Source organism: Theobroma umbraticum, unplaced genomic scaffold (genome assembly GCF_002168275.2).
Source record: "Theobroma umbraticum cultivar Fairchild unplaced genomic scaffold, ASM216827v3 scaffold_30.0, whole genome shotgun sequence".
NCBI lineage: Eukaryota > Viridiplantae > Streptophyta > Magnoliopsida > Malvales > Malvaceae > Theobroma > Theobroma umbraticum.
In genome coordinates this window covers 6,402,288-6,415,215 of record NW_018397254.1, presented here as the reverse complement: position 1 = coordinate 6,415,215, position 12,928 = coordinate 6,402,288, and the positions used below count along the sequence as shown (strand labels likewise).

Genomic DNA, 12,928 nt, shown 5'->3' with positions numbered 1-12,928 from the left:
ATTTCTCATCTCCATGAAATTATTTGCTGCTTCTTTTATTTCTTTCAAATTTTCTAGTATTATTTTAGGTACATATGAGCAAGCCCAGTAGCCATGGTCTCGTCTCTGCTTCTTTTAATAATTACATTAAGCACTAGCTATATTTATCTGACCCTTATTTTTTAAATACGTTTACGTCAAACGTGATGGGTAAAGGAATTCAAAGAAGGAAGGGATTATATTGTTTGCATTTTTGTAGGGTGGGCTTTCAAGTCAACTCAAGTTTTCTAAAATTTTGGAGCAGTGTCGGAAATTAAAACTAAGCTACCACTATTTTAATCAAAGTCTAAGTCAGCCAAAATTGTTTGAAATATGGTTGGTGCTTTGTTTGTCAAATTCCACCTTCCATGGCCCTATTCAAACAAGCAAACCATATGCTTCAAATATGTTGGACTATCTTCCACAAAGAATACTAAGACATCAGAATTGTAGATACTAATTCAACTCGTGAGTTTTGTTCGAAGAGTTTGAACTTCGTTTCCACTTTTAATCTGACAAAGATCAGCACATTTTAGGCAAAAGCAGTTAAAATGCATACACTAAAACATGCAAATGTCTGTTTCAACGTGGGCAGGAAAACGAGTGCACTTGACTCAAGGATTAAATTGAAGGCGGATAATTTAGTGCGAAATGGAAAGGCAGGATGGGCACGCCAGAGGGAGGCGCGTGAAAGCTGAAAAGAGTGAAAGCTCCGTCCTGGCAGAGGTAGTTTGACGGGGATTATGTTGCAGAAGACATTACGAGAGAGACGGGAAACTTCCAAAAAGAGGAGAAAAAGGAAAAAAAAAATGGAAGGGAAAAGGCCAAAGGGCCAAAAAGAAAAGACTCAAAAAAGAAGAGGGAAACGTAAGCTCTTTGCTAGAAACGAGAGAGTACTCTACTTTTCCACATGGTCTTAAAAGATCTGCTAGGTCAGACATTGGGTTATTTTACAAGGCAAAGGCAGGCTGTAGCTGTGGGCACGCATGTGTAGCAGTAATGCTTCGGGAGCCTAGGCACCTTTGAAGAGGTCCAACTCTACATTCTGGAGCCGGGGCAAAGGGTCCAAGTCTGACCACAAAAGGTTTGACTCGCTGAGGAGGGTTTTGGGGTCCCTTAGCCCTTGTTTACAGTGAAAGTCATAATGAAAGGAGAAGCTCCTAGCCCAAAAGAAACAAAAGTAACCTTAAGCATATAACTTTGGAGTAGCACTTCTTTTTCTTTTTAAGATGCAAATATAAAGTAGTAGCATATTTTATGCCAAACTAAAAGCACATTAGGCACATAATTTTCTAGCTCCCTTGGACAGTATCCTATGTACCGTTTCTGTTTTTTCAGTAAGCAAACAAAAAGAAAAAGTGGCATTATGATCCATCCACATAGTTACGGATTAAAATTGTGCTTCGATCAAGTTAAAAATTGAAACTTTGATAACATAAGCAATGTTCATTTCTCGGCTGCTTCCCATGAACTTTTTTTCCTTATATGACGGATAACTATCATGATCTATCACATTCATAAACTAGTTCTATGTTTTGTAATACTTCATTATTAGTCCTAAAAGTTCCATACCGTGTTTATGGCTTGCACGACGGCTATTTGAGACCTTGTCCTGCTTAAGCTTTAGCTGACCAACTAATTTTTTTGATAGAAAGCAAAAAGATTAGGCTGATTCTGTCTACATATGCATTGCATCATTGTATTATTATATATACATCCTCAAACTCATGTTTTCCATATGTACACATATTCTACAAGAATCACCATGCATATTTTGTTCATGCCATGGCATAATTGTCATGAGTTGCAAGATTCTGCGCCCTAAATCATGATGGTAACCTGCAAGTTGGGAATTTTTTTTTAATGCTTTCTTTGTCTTTTGGGTGGAGAAGTATTGTTCCCCACCATCATCATTGCCATTTACCCTTGTTGTCATCACAGTTAGATCATTCTATTCTAGTGTTCTCCATCTGAATTCCATTTTCCACGCAGTAGCCCACCATGGATTTTTGTACTTCTCTTTGGTTTGTGGGTTTGGTGTATAAAGCTCTCACGCCTCTTAAAAAATTCAGAAATGTTGGCTGCTCTTCTTGTTGCTTTAGGGAATTCTGTGAATTTTGTTGGCGACAACGTGGGGTCTTTATGTTTGCTGTCGATTAAGAGGTTTGCTTTTAAAAACTCTTCTGATATTGAAAGAAGATCATGTTGTCTTTGGACGGAGGATGAATTGGTTCTCAAGACTGCTGATGGGCGACATACGGAGTAGTTGCCTAATGGGTCATTAGCTAAAGGTGCCATTTCACTCTGGCTCGTCCCAACTCTTTTGGGCCTTGCAGATGCTCTCTGGAACGAGATTTTGAGTACTAAAAAATATTGTCGTCTAGGGTAAAGCACGAGTATTACTAACATTGCTTAATCTGCGGAGTTTTGGTTTGTGTTTAGTCGGTTCATCCATGGAGTTGCAAGCCATCATCACCTCATCACAAATATTTCCAACTTGGTATAGTTCGCACTACCTTGATCTGTTACCTCTCTTCTCTGTTTTCCCAACTAGGTCTTCAGGTGAAAATTCTCTTGAAATGTGAAGTTTATATTTGCTTATATGAGACTATTTGGAAAGTGAAAGCATTCTATCCATAAAGAAACAAGAAATAAAAGTAAAATAAAAAGATGTGGGTGCTTAACTCATTGCTAATATGCTTCATTAGTCAAAATGTTTTGTAGCAAGGAAAAGCATAAGAAAAAGCTCTAAATTTGGTGGATACCATCAGGAGATGCGGAAGCAGAGGCTTCAAAATGGTACAAGCTTGAAGCTAAATCATTTGGAAGACTGGCTCCACTTCTTAGATCGATGCACATATAATGAGCATCCTGTGACGCCCTAACTTGAAGCTCTGAGTCTTGGTAAAGATTTAGTGCCAGGGAATCCAATGCTTGATAATTGTTATATATAATTCTATACTTGTTGGGAAATTCTTCAACGTGCGTTTCGGTCGCATCGGAAGCATGGTATCTGTAGAAATGTTTGCCCAAAGCCAAGGACTGATACAAAGCACAGTCAATTGATACACTGCCGAGGCGTCTGATGTCTGTCGCTTGCTTCGAGGATTAGAATAGAACATCTGAGGCAGTGTTCAGGAATTGATGTGTTGCTGCGCACGATGCTGATTAGAGGATGATCATCTCCATTAGCAAACATTGGTTTCTGCTTTGAATTCTCTCGGTGCATTTTGATTGATTCTCTGGATGGTTGAAGAATGGTATTTTTAAGGAAGACTTCTGGGATGAAGATCAGAAATGTGAAGCAAATGGGCAGGCTACAGCTTGGAGAGGATGCCATCTTCGATAGCATAGACAACCTACAACCTAGGGCCCAAAATCCAGAATAATACAAAATTTTGAGGGAGAAGTTATGGCTCAGTAAGCAACTGAATGTGACAGATTGGTCTGTTTAATTAAGAAAAAAAAATTAGAAAACAGTTTAAATCAATCAAAATTAATCAGACTTCCTAAAGTTATGGGAGAAAGGAAGCATCCTTTCCCATGACAAACCATAAATACTAATACATGTTTCAAGCATATATCCTAAAATATATACGGGTTAATCAACTTATCTAGATGGAAAGGTTTTTATTGCATTTAACACTATAAATGTAGTTTTTTTCGAAGAACAGATTCGTAATTATCCTCTCACATTCTCCTTAGAAGAACCCAAAGGGAGTAAAATCGAAGTTTCTTTTTAGGAGTAAATTATGAAATCGGGGGTTTTTCCATTTTTGAACTTAGACTATTCATGCTTTTACTATTAGCTTTTGCATTGCACACACAGTACTACTACTAGTATTTTTTTATGTAAAATTTAAATTTGTAGTTTTATTTTTATTTTATTTTTAAACTATACTATAGCACAAAATTAAATTAAAGTTATTAATAAAATTTTACTTTTATTAATTGGAAAATTGAGTTTTTGAAATTTTCAACCAAAAAAAAACTGTGTCTATGAAATGTGGTATCAACATATATGTAATAGGATTTTACATAAAGAGCAGTTAAATACTAATTATATAAACTTATGATCTATATGTCTCAAATTTTAAACATATAATAAAAAAAAATAGAAATTGAGAGGTGGTGCTTTGACTCTGTCATTGCATATATGTATACATTACATACACAGACACAGGCTACCTAATGATCCAAACCAATATATATATATATATATATAAAAAAGTTAATTTGATTCTATAACTAATAATACTGTATTTATTGTTGTCAAGTCAATTTATAATCGATCATAGTTAAATTATGCAATTAGCCCTTATTCCATGCAACAAGTTTAAATTTAGTCCTTATATAATAATTTGTGTGAATTAAATACTTATACTTTATCAATTTGTTAATTTTAATTTCTAACCCTATTACTGTTAAATTTGGCAATTAAGTATATTGATGTGGCATTTTGACCTAGCTAACATAGTACTAATAGAGATAAAGTGGCATAATGCTAACATAATAAACATTTACTTGGTATAAGAATGTTCAATTAATTTACAATTTTAGATGGATATAGAAGTGATGTAATTTGTAAGAGTTATTTTTAAACAATAAAATGTATCTAGAATTTTGATTTCTTTTTTTAAAAAAACTGCTTTTAAATTTGAAATTGAAGATAAAAATAATAATAAGTTTTCTTTTTGAAGATTCAACTAGTTTTGAATTAGTAATTTTTCATTGAAAATTTAACTAGTTAATACAAAAGCCTTTGTTGCAATCTCATCTAATTTTTAATTGAGAGTTAGAGTTTTTTTTTTCTTAATTTCTCTATTAAACTCATGTGGAGAGTTAAGATTTTTTTACTAGATAAACATCTTGCCATGTCATCTCTATCTATACTATATTAGCTTAGTCAAAATATCAAGTCAACTTGATCAAAATGCCACGTCAGTATATTAACAATCAAATTTATGGATGTTAGTGATAAGAAATAAAATTAACAAATTAATAAAGTAAAAAATTAAATTTATATAAATTATTATACATGAATTAAATTTATACTTTTTACTTAATATAGAGACTAATTGTATAATCTAACTGTAAATTATTAGTAATTACCTTTAAAAATAAAAGGAATAAAATAAAAAGAGGGACGTTCAGCGTTGGGAGGGGACCCAACGCACGGAAAGTGCGGAAGGACGAGGAGGTTCGTTGGCCAACCGAACATCTGGCGCTATCAACGGGGAGCCTTCCTACTCCCACGTGTCGTCTCGTGAGAGATCTTCTTACTTGAGTCCGTGCAATCCTCAACTGCTCATAGTAGCACCCGCCATTCACAGAATGCCACGTTTTTACATCTCGGGGCGGAGAACTTTGGGTCGACGTAAAAATAAACGACAAATGACGGCGTCAACTTCCAGACTCCGGTTTTGTAACTAACCAACCAACCGGTAATTCACGAATTGATGAAGGGTAAATATGTTTACCCTCTTCAATGTTGTAAAGTGACAGCTTGATCCATTACGAGTTACTACTGTCGTATATAAAGTAATTTTCTTTAACATAAGATAAACAATTCAATTTCCCGAAAAAGAACATTCATAGGCTGTTGAGTATTGGCCCTGATATTTAGGAGTAAATCTTTCAAATTGTTAAAATTTTTTATAAAAAAATATAATAGTTTATTTATTGCAATCTTATATTTTAAATTTTAATTTTTAATGATAATGTGATCATTTTGTTTGATATTAGATCATTATTTACAAATTTACCATATGTTAAAAACTTAAAAACATTAAAATGGCAATCAAAATTAGGCAGGACAAAAAAAAATTGGCAGGCACGGCACAGTAATCACATTGGCTGTTATAGATAATAACTCAAAATAGTCTAAATACAGGAGCCTGCACTTTCCTCGTTTTGCGGTACAAGGCTCGTCCTCGTCCTAGTCCGAGCCTAAGCTTCGGATTCCCAGTTCCACTCCAACGCTACAAATTTAAACGCCTCGGATTGCGTCATCGACTGTTCTTTCGCACTGCAAAATCCGATACACCCTCGTTTCGCACGACCCAACTCATAGAGATCCAATGGCGGAGCACGAAGAGAAGCTGGTGGAGAAGGTCGCCGAGGAGATCCACGGTGACGCCTCCTCATCGTCCTCAGACTCCGACGACGACAAGCCCTTCCACGCTGACGCTCTCAAGTCCAAAGTTTATCGCCTCTTTGGCAGAGAGAAACCAATTCACCATGTCTTAGGCGCCGGAAAACGTATTCACAATATTTAAGTTTTAATCTATCTGTTTGGATTTACCATTTTAATCTACGTAGGTTGTGCGAAGCTATTTATCAATTGTTTATGCGATGTTTGGTCGTTTAAATGGATGTCATTTGGTTGCATTTAATGGCATGCTCTGTTTTATTAATTGATTTTACGTGACTTTTTTCGATCATGGAGTTGTTAATGTAATTTATTTCGATCAGATCCAATGCTAGTTGATTCATGTTCTGATTTTGAGTACGTGTTTGATTTAGTCCAGATGCGAAATCCTTCCAAGTGATGATTTCAGCGAAATTCTGTTTATTTTTAAGTATATAATTTTTTTCCCTGTTTATGAAATTTGTGAATCGTGAATGCATCATCAATAGTTTTGAATCTGTTCTTTATTTCACGGGAAGTTTTGTTGATTTGTTTATAGTATAATATTACAGATGAATCTTCTTTGAAAGTAAGATAAAGCTTTCATACATTATGATACATTAGTTTTCTATGTATTTTTCCATTCCTCAAGTCATTAATTCTTAGAAAAAGCTTTGGGCAGAAGAAGCTGTTTCCATTGTTTATTATCATCTTTTGTCTTAATTAGAACTTGTTTTGCAGCTGCTGATGTCTTTCTATGGAGGGACAAGAAAATTTCCACGGGTGTGCTTGGTGGTGCAACAGCATTGTGGATTCTCTTTGAAATGCTTGAATACCATTTAATCACTCTGTTTTGCCATATATTGATACTCTCTTTAGCAATACTTTTCCTATGGTCCAATGCCTCTACCTTTATCAACAAGTAAGGTTTTCAAACATTCTTCATTTTGTCCTTGCGATTGCCTGATCAAGCTTTATTGTAACTTAACCTTGCCTTGTATGAAGGTCTCCACCGAACATTCCAGAAGTTGTACTTCCCGAAAAGTGTGTCCTTGAAGTTGCATCTGCGCTAAGAATTGAAATTAACCGAGCTCTGGATGTTGTCCGGGATATTGCATCTGGAAATGATTTAAAGAAGTTTCTTGGTGTATGTTAAGATTTGCCTTGCTTTCTTCTAGCACTTCTTTGCTTCTTTGGTTATGGATATGGCTAGACTTGCTTTAACACAAAAGCAGTGAACCATTCTAGCCAATACATTTCCGCTTTTAGAAAAAAGCCACCACAAGTATAAAATGAACTAGTTATAGTCGCCGCGCCATGTTTGCTTACTTACTAGGCATTGCTTTTCTGTTATGTTCTCTAGGTTATTGTTGGATTATGGGCTGTGTCACTCGTGGGCAATTGTTGTAACTTCTTGACACTGTTCTACATAGGTAAGGAATTTGATTATGTTCTCATGCAATTAGATAGAAGATGCTTTTATCTTTTTTTGGCTTTTATAACTGACCAAATTAAATTTTTTACAGTATTTGTTTTGCTACACACTGTGCCGGTGTTTTATGAGATATATGAGGACCAGGTCGATTCATTTTCTGAGAAGGCAATAATTGAGATCAAGAAGCAGTATGCTGTATTTGATGAGAAGGTTCTGAGTAAGATTCCTAAAGGGCCATTGAAAGAGAAGAAGAAAGATTAGAAGACATGAAGCCATTAGGTTTTTCTATATATCCTCGAGTCCCAGTTTCTTCTTTATAATATAGATGCACACATCCTTAGCTTTAGATCACATGCTTTTGCTTCTTTTTTTCTAAAATCTAGTGTAGTTGAATTTAATTTAATAATTACAAGAACCTTTTGCGGATAATTTATATGGAATTATAATTACAATTATAAGAATGCTTTTGGAGTTGTTATTATAGTAATTATTATTATTATTATTATTAGAATTATTATTGGTGTTTGACTTTGATAATTTTCCTAATGATGGGAAATTGTTGGCCAGCTTAGTGCAAATTCATTGCAACCTTTTGACATCAGTTCCAATTTGAAGTGTGGTTTCCTTCATGAGTTTTGAAGTTGGATTGCTTGTTTACAATATGGTAACTTATGTGTAATATTTCGATAATTTATGTTACTAAAATCAATTAAAAAGTTATTGAAAAAATATTTTAAAGGTTAAAAAAATTTACATCAAATTTCAGTGACAGTGTATGCAATATTTCAGAAATTTAAGTTATTAAAATCGGCGTTGAAAAACATTTAAAAAATATTTAAAAATTTTCAATAATATGTATGTATATTGCAGTAACTTTAAATTACTAGAACTACATAGCAAGTTATTGGAAAGTACTTTAAAAACTATAAAACTATTCATGTAATGTTTCAGTAGAAGTATTTAAAATTTCGACAACCTGGTTGGTAATAGTTCAGTAGTTTAAGTTACTGGAGTGAGATAAAAGTTTATTAAAAAGGTATTCCGAAAGGCTAAATAATTACTAAAAATTTCAGTAATATGTATGTAAAGTTTAAGTAATTCAAGTCATTAAAATCTCATTTAGAGTTACTGAAAAAGTATTTAAGGGGTATCTGAAATTTCAGTAACTTAGATTATTTCAACAACTTAAATTACTTATACCAATAGTAAATTATGTTGTTTTGATTAAAAAAAAAATTTCAAAGGCTGAAGAAATATGTAGAATTTCAGTATCATGTATGTAATATTTCATTAATTTAAGTTATTAAAATCACATATAACGTTATTGAAAAAATATTTAAAAGATATATAAAATTACAGTAACTTATATATATTAGTAATTTTATATTACTAAAATTATGTAGAAAAATTACTGAAAAAGTATTCAGAAGGTTTGAGAAAAATCTAAAATTTTAATAATTTGTATGTAATATTTTAATAACTTAAAGTTACAAAAATGACAGAAAAGGCTATTGATAAAGTATTTAAAAATCTATAATATATATATAAAATTCATATATAAACTTCATTGTCATTTTCAACCAAACAAAGATGATAAAATTTGCCCCGAATTTAATATAAATTGCCAGTGACACGGCCTAATAGAAATTTGACCCAATTCAAAAAGTTAGTGACTTGATCTGATATAACTTGAACATGATTTGTCTCAAAATCAAAAACAAAGTAAACCCATAATAATCCAAACCTAAAGTGATGAAGTCTTATCAGTTGTTCCTCTGATTCAGATGTTGAGCGGTAACCTAGTGTTTGGACTCTCACTGACGTGATGATGCCCATTTGCTCATCCCTCAAAATAAGCCACCAACCGGTAAGAAGCAACGAATGAGATTGAGTAGGATCACTGCCTTGATCCTAGTACAGACACAAGCAAATACTATATTGAGATAAACGAAGCACATAAATGTTTTGATCTATTTATCTCCTCGAAATCCTAGGTTTATGTTCTCAGCAACAAAACGTCTGACCAATCTAAGCTGAAGATCTTCGGTTTCCATCTTAAGCTGATCAATCTAAACAGTGCATTACAACCATCAATCAAAATCACACAGATAGAAACACAATATTCACAACCTTTTCTCTTAAATTAAATTTACTGTATGTAAGTCCATTCTCAACAAAATGACATTTACAGATAGTTACGTTCTTCTGTCCTGTAGAAACTGCAAGTATATGGGGGTCTACTGCAAGGATCAAGGAAGCAGCCCATCTCTATAGGCTGTCCTCCATTACAAAAGATCCCACAAAAATACTTCTAAAGGATACGCTTTTTCTCATATCTACTTATGTTCCTAGGATACGCCCATAATCTGGAAACGGGACCTTCATCTGATTCGCTATCACTATCTGAAGATGACATCACTGATATATAACCATCCGTTAAGTATTCAGCAACCTGCAACATGTGGAATGTTTAGTGGACATGAAATGGAAACTGAAAAGCAGTAACTGGAATTACAAATACCTGGTGCGGTGAAATAGGCTTGATCTGCTGGCTTTCAAATTTCAATTCGCACTGTCTATCAGAGCATTTCAAGTTCTTTAGCCAAACAATTGTGTTGCAATGCCCACAATATCCCCTATTGGACATTAATGTCTTTGCAAAAGAGCCTGATATTTAGAATAATTTTTAAACAGCAGTTAGATGGAAAGATGATTTGCAAGTGAAATATTCAAAAGTGTGCACCAGCAAGCTAGAGAGAGATTCTGATAGGTCTATCTATGAGAACCTAAGTAAGAAGTTTACAAACGTTGCCTATAGCAACATGCACAATGCATATGGTTCATTAACAAAGTTATTACACATCAAATAAGAGCCCACATTTCGCATACCTGTACATACTCTTTTAAAGGACTCTTTCCAATGAATATGGGTCTCAGTATCCCCATTCCCCTCCAAAAACATATAATCCTCTTTTACCAATCTGCTACTCTGCTGCATCTTAGTCCTTGAACAAGTTTTAGATCTGCCAAATACTGTGGTATATTGCAATTCCCATAGATGGCTATCATTTGCCGCCAAACTCCATGACCTTCCAATAGAGCAACCAAAATGCACAAAACTAAGCAACAAATATTTTTAAGTAAATCGGTGCCAACTGCTATCTATTACACCTCTAATTGGAAGCCAGCATCAAAAGGGAGGAAAAGTTACCGGCAGACTAGTGTTACAGAGATTAAAGATTGCAAATCCAGTAAACTGAATATGTGCACAAGAACATCTTGAGGCAATTGGGTAGACCCTGAAATATATAGGGACGTAAAACATGAGTAGTTTATTCAGGTTTCTACTGTGGTATTGGGCTTATCCAAGACATATTGTAGTGAACCTATCACAAAGTTTACCTGTTTCTTCCCTGTGTGCTCTACTGCATCTTATATAAGCAACCTTTGCCTGCTTAAACTCTGTAACAACCAAACTCTTCTTCTGTTTTGGCAAGGCAGATTCTGCACTCTTGAGAAGGAGTTGAGCTGCTGCATTGGCACTGCTTGTCTGCATTCTAAAATTACAATAAGCTTCCTAAATAAAAGCAAAATTAACAAAAAAAGAAAAGATAAATTATGAACTACATGTGCCTGTATAATTGTGTGATGTAATAATCAACCCAACTCACAAAGTTCTGATACAATTAATGATGTTTTGAAGCAGTCTCATTTATCATCCTTACTCCACCCCTAAGCAACAAATACTAGTTCTTAATTGTGCATGCATAGTATGAAGAAGTAATAATGTAATTGGGAATCGTTTAAAAGGATTTAAAGCTATTCATCCCAGTTCCTGAATACAATAGAGTATAATTCAATAAACCAAATGTTCCAACTTTGTTTAAAGCATGACCAGAGACTGAATCTCGTGCTGAAATCTTTCTTTGTTAATGCTGAGATGTTAATCTCCTAATATAACGATACTGATGAAGCATGCATATCGTGCTTGACAGATATTGGGTGTGCCATGCGATCATCCCACATTAATCAAGTTCAGCAGAACCATTTTGAAAGCATTCCGCCCCCCCCCCCCCAAAAGACCTTCAAAATACGGTCTATTATTGATTAATAAGTGCTCAATTTAATTCAAAATACATGTAAATTTTTGAAAGTTGGACTTATTTAGCTACACCTGAGCCAATTTCGAAAGAAATTTTATATTGCTATAATTCAAGCTTCCAAATTTTTTCTTTCGGTGCATCTTCAAGCTTCCAAGTTAACCAAAATTCATCCAAAAACCTATAAGAAACTTATGGCCACAAATTGAACCCAAAATTAACTGGAAATGGAATGATCATACAAGGATAGAGATGAACTAAATTATTGAAATTCATCAAAAAGAGAAAAACGAGCTGGGTAGAGACAAAATTCAGAAATTAACAAGGGGGCTTACTCAGGAAGGAGACGAAAGGCGGTGAGGGTATCTTGAAAGATGAGAGATTGAAGATTCTTGGGGAGTTTGCCATAAGCGCCTCTGAGAATGGAGCTGAGCTCTTTACATGCAATTGGGTATTGATAGATTCTTGTCAGTGATTCTCTGAGAGCTAGCTTTTGGTATCTCTCTGTCGAACTTGACATTTTGGGAATTTTTCCAGAAATTACAACATTCTGACACAGGGAATTTTGGGAGACAAGACAAAGTACTTATCGCTTTAAATTACTACAGTAGGAGAACAAAAATTTGATGATGAGGACCGGACATCTGGCAGTTAAGGTTTGGTCTCATAGGCTCTTCGGTTAAATTACAAAAATGGGTCCCTGAAATTTTATCCCTTTACATATATCTGAACTCAAACCTACACCATGTTTAAGTTTTTAATTTTCCTTAAAATAACAAAAAAAAAAATAAAAGAAAAGGGAGAAAAAGACAGAAATTTGTTGAATTAGATCGAAACCATACTTTTAAATAAACTTAAAAGATGAGAGTTTTTTTGAATGAAAAATGAACATTTTAAAAGTGAATTGGATTTGATTTGATAATTAGTAGTATTATAAATAATCTACATGTGAGTAAAATTATTTTGAGATAAGAGAAGCGCGATCAGTATCAGTCTTTTTTAATTTTGTGATTGTTTTTCATATTTCATAAAAAAGAAGAAGACGAAGACGAAACTTCTTCAAGCTTAACTTCCAACTCCGAGTCCATAATTTGTCTAACACTTGCGTCGCATCCGATGCATGCTTGCAGTGCAGGGTTCAGCTACGCGAAGAGCCTGTCTTATTGCATTCTTTCCTATTTGCATAGATTAAAGTCCAGGACCATTGTACAAATGCTACTGTAGAGAATATAATTATAAACTAAA

The 12,928-nt window shown here is 34.1% G+C and overlaps 2 protein-coding genes across 2 annotated transcripts; one reads left to right on the top strand and one right to left on the bottom strand.

The window, feature by feature from the left end:
* The first annotated feature begins 5,896 nt into the window (after positions 1 to 5,896).
* On the top strand, positions 5,897 to 8,044 carry LOC110414273 (reticulon-like protein B3). Its single transcript, XM_021425371.2, has 5 exons — positions 5,897 to 6,279; positions 6,890 to 7,070; positions 7,154 to 7,295; positions 7,512 to 7,581; positions 7,675 to 8,044. Exons 1-5 carry the CDS (start codon positions 6,099 to 6,101, stop codon positions 7,842 to 7,844), a joined length of 744 nt encoding a protein of 247 aa, XP_021281046.1. The 5' UTR covers positions 5,897 to 6,098; the 3' UTR covers positions 7,845 to 8,044.
* A 1,041-nt stretch (positions 8,045 to 9,085) lies between these two features.
* On the bottom strand, positions 9,086 to 12,751 carry LOC110409660 (F-box family protein). The gene is made up of 6 exons (XM_021419098.2): positions 12,019 to 12,751; positions 10,986 to 11,140; positions 10,795 to 10,882; positions 10,473 to 10,672; positions 10,105 to 10,250; positions 9,086 to 10,035 (listed from the first exon to the last, which is right to left on the bottom strand). The coding sequence occupies exons 1-6, from the start codon at positions 12,201 to 12,203 to the stop codon at positions 9,895 to 9,897; spliced, it is 915 nt and encodes a 304-aa protein (XP_021274773.1). The 5' UTR covers positions 12,204 to 12,751; the 3' UTR covers positions 9,086 to 9,894.
* Between the last annotated feature and the right edge of the window lie 177 nt (positions 12,752 to 12,928).

Coding starts and splice junctions, on each gene's coding strand:
- LOC110414273 (XM_021425371.2), top strand. CDS start 6,099: ATGGCGGAGCACGAAGAGAAGCTGGTGGAGAAGGTCGCCGAGGAGATC. Junction 6,280..6,889: donor TGTCTTAGGCGCCGGAAAAC/GTATTCACAATA, acceptor CTTGTTTTGCAG/CTGCTGATGTCTTTCTATGG. Junction 7,071..7,153: donor GCCTCTACCTTTATCAACAA/GTAAGGTTTTCA, acceptor CCTTGTATGAAG/GTCTCCACCGAACATTCCAG.
- LOC110409660 (XM_021419098.2), bottom strand. CDS start 12,203: ATGTCAAGTTCGACAGAGAGATACCAAAAGCTAGCTCTCAGAGAATCA. Junction 10,883..10,985: donor AGCACACAGGGAAGAAACAG/GTAAACTTTGTG, acceptor TATATATTTCAG/GGTCTACCCAATTGCCTCAA. Junction 10,251..10,472: donor CTTTAAAAGAGTATGTACAG/GTATGCGAAATG, acceptor TCTAAATATCAG/GCTCTTTTGCAAAGACATTA.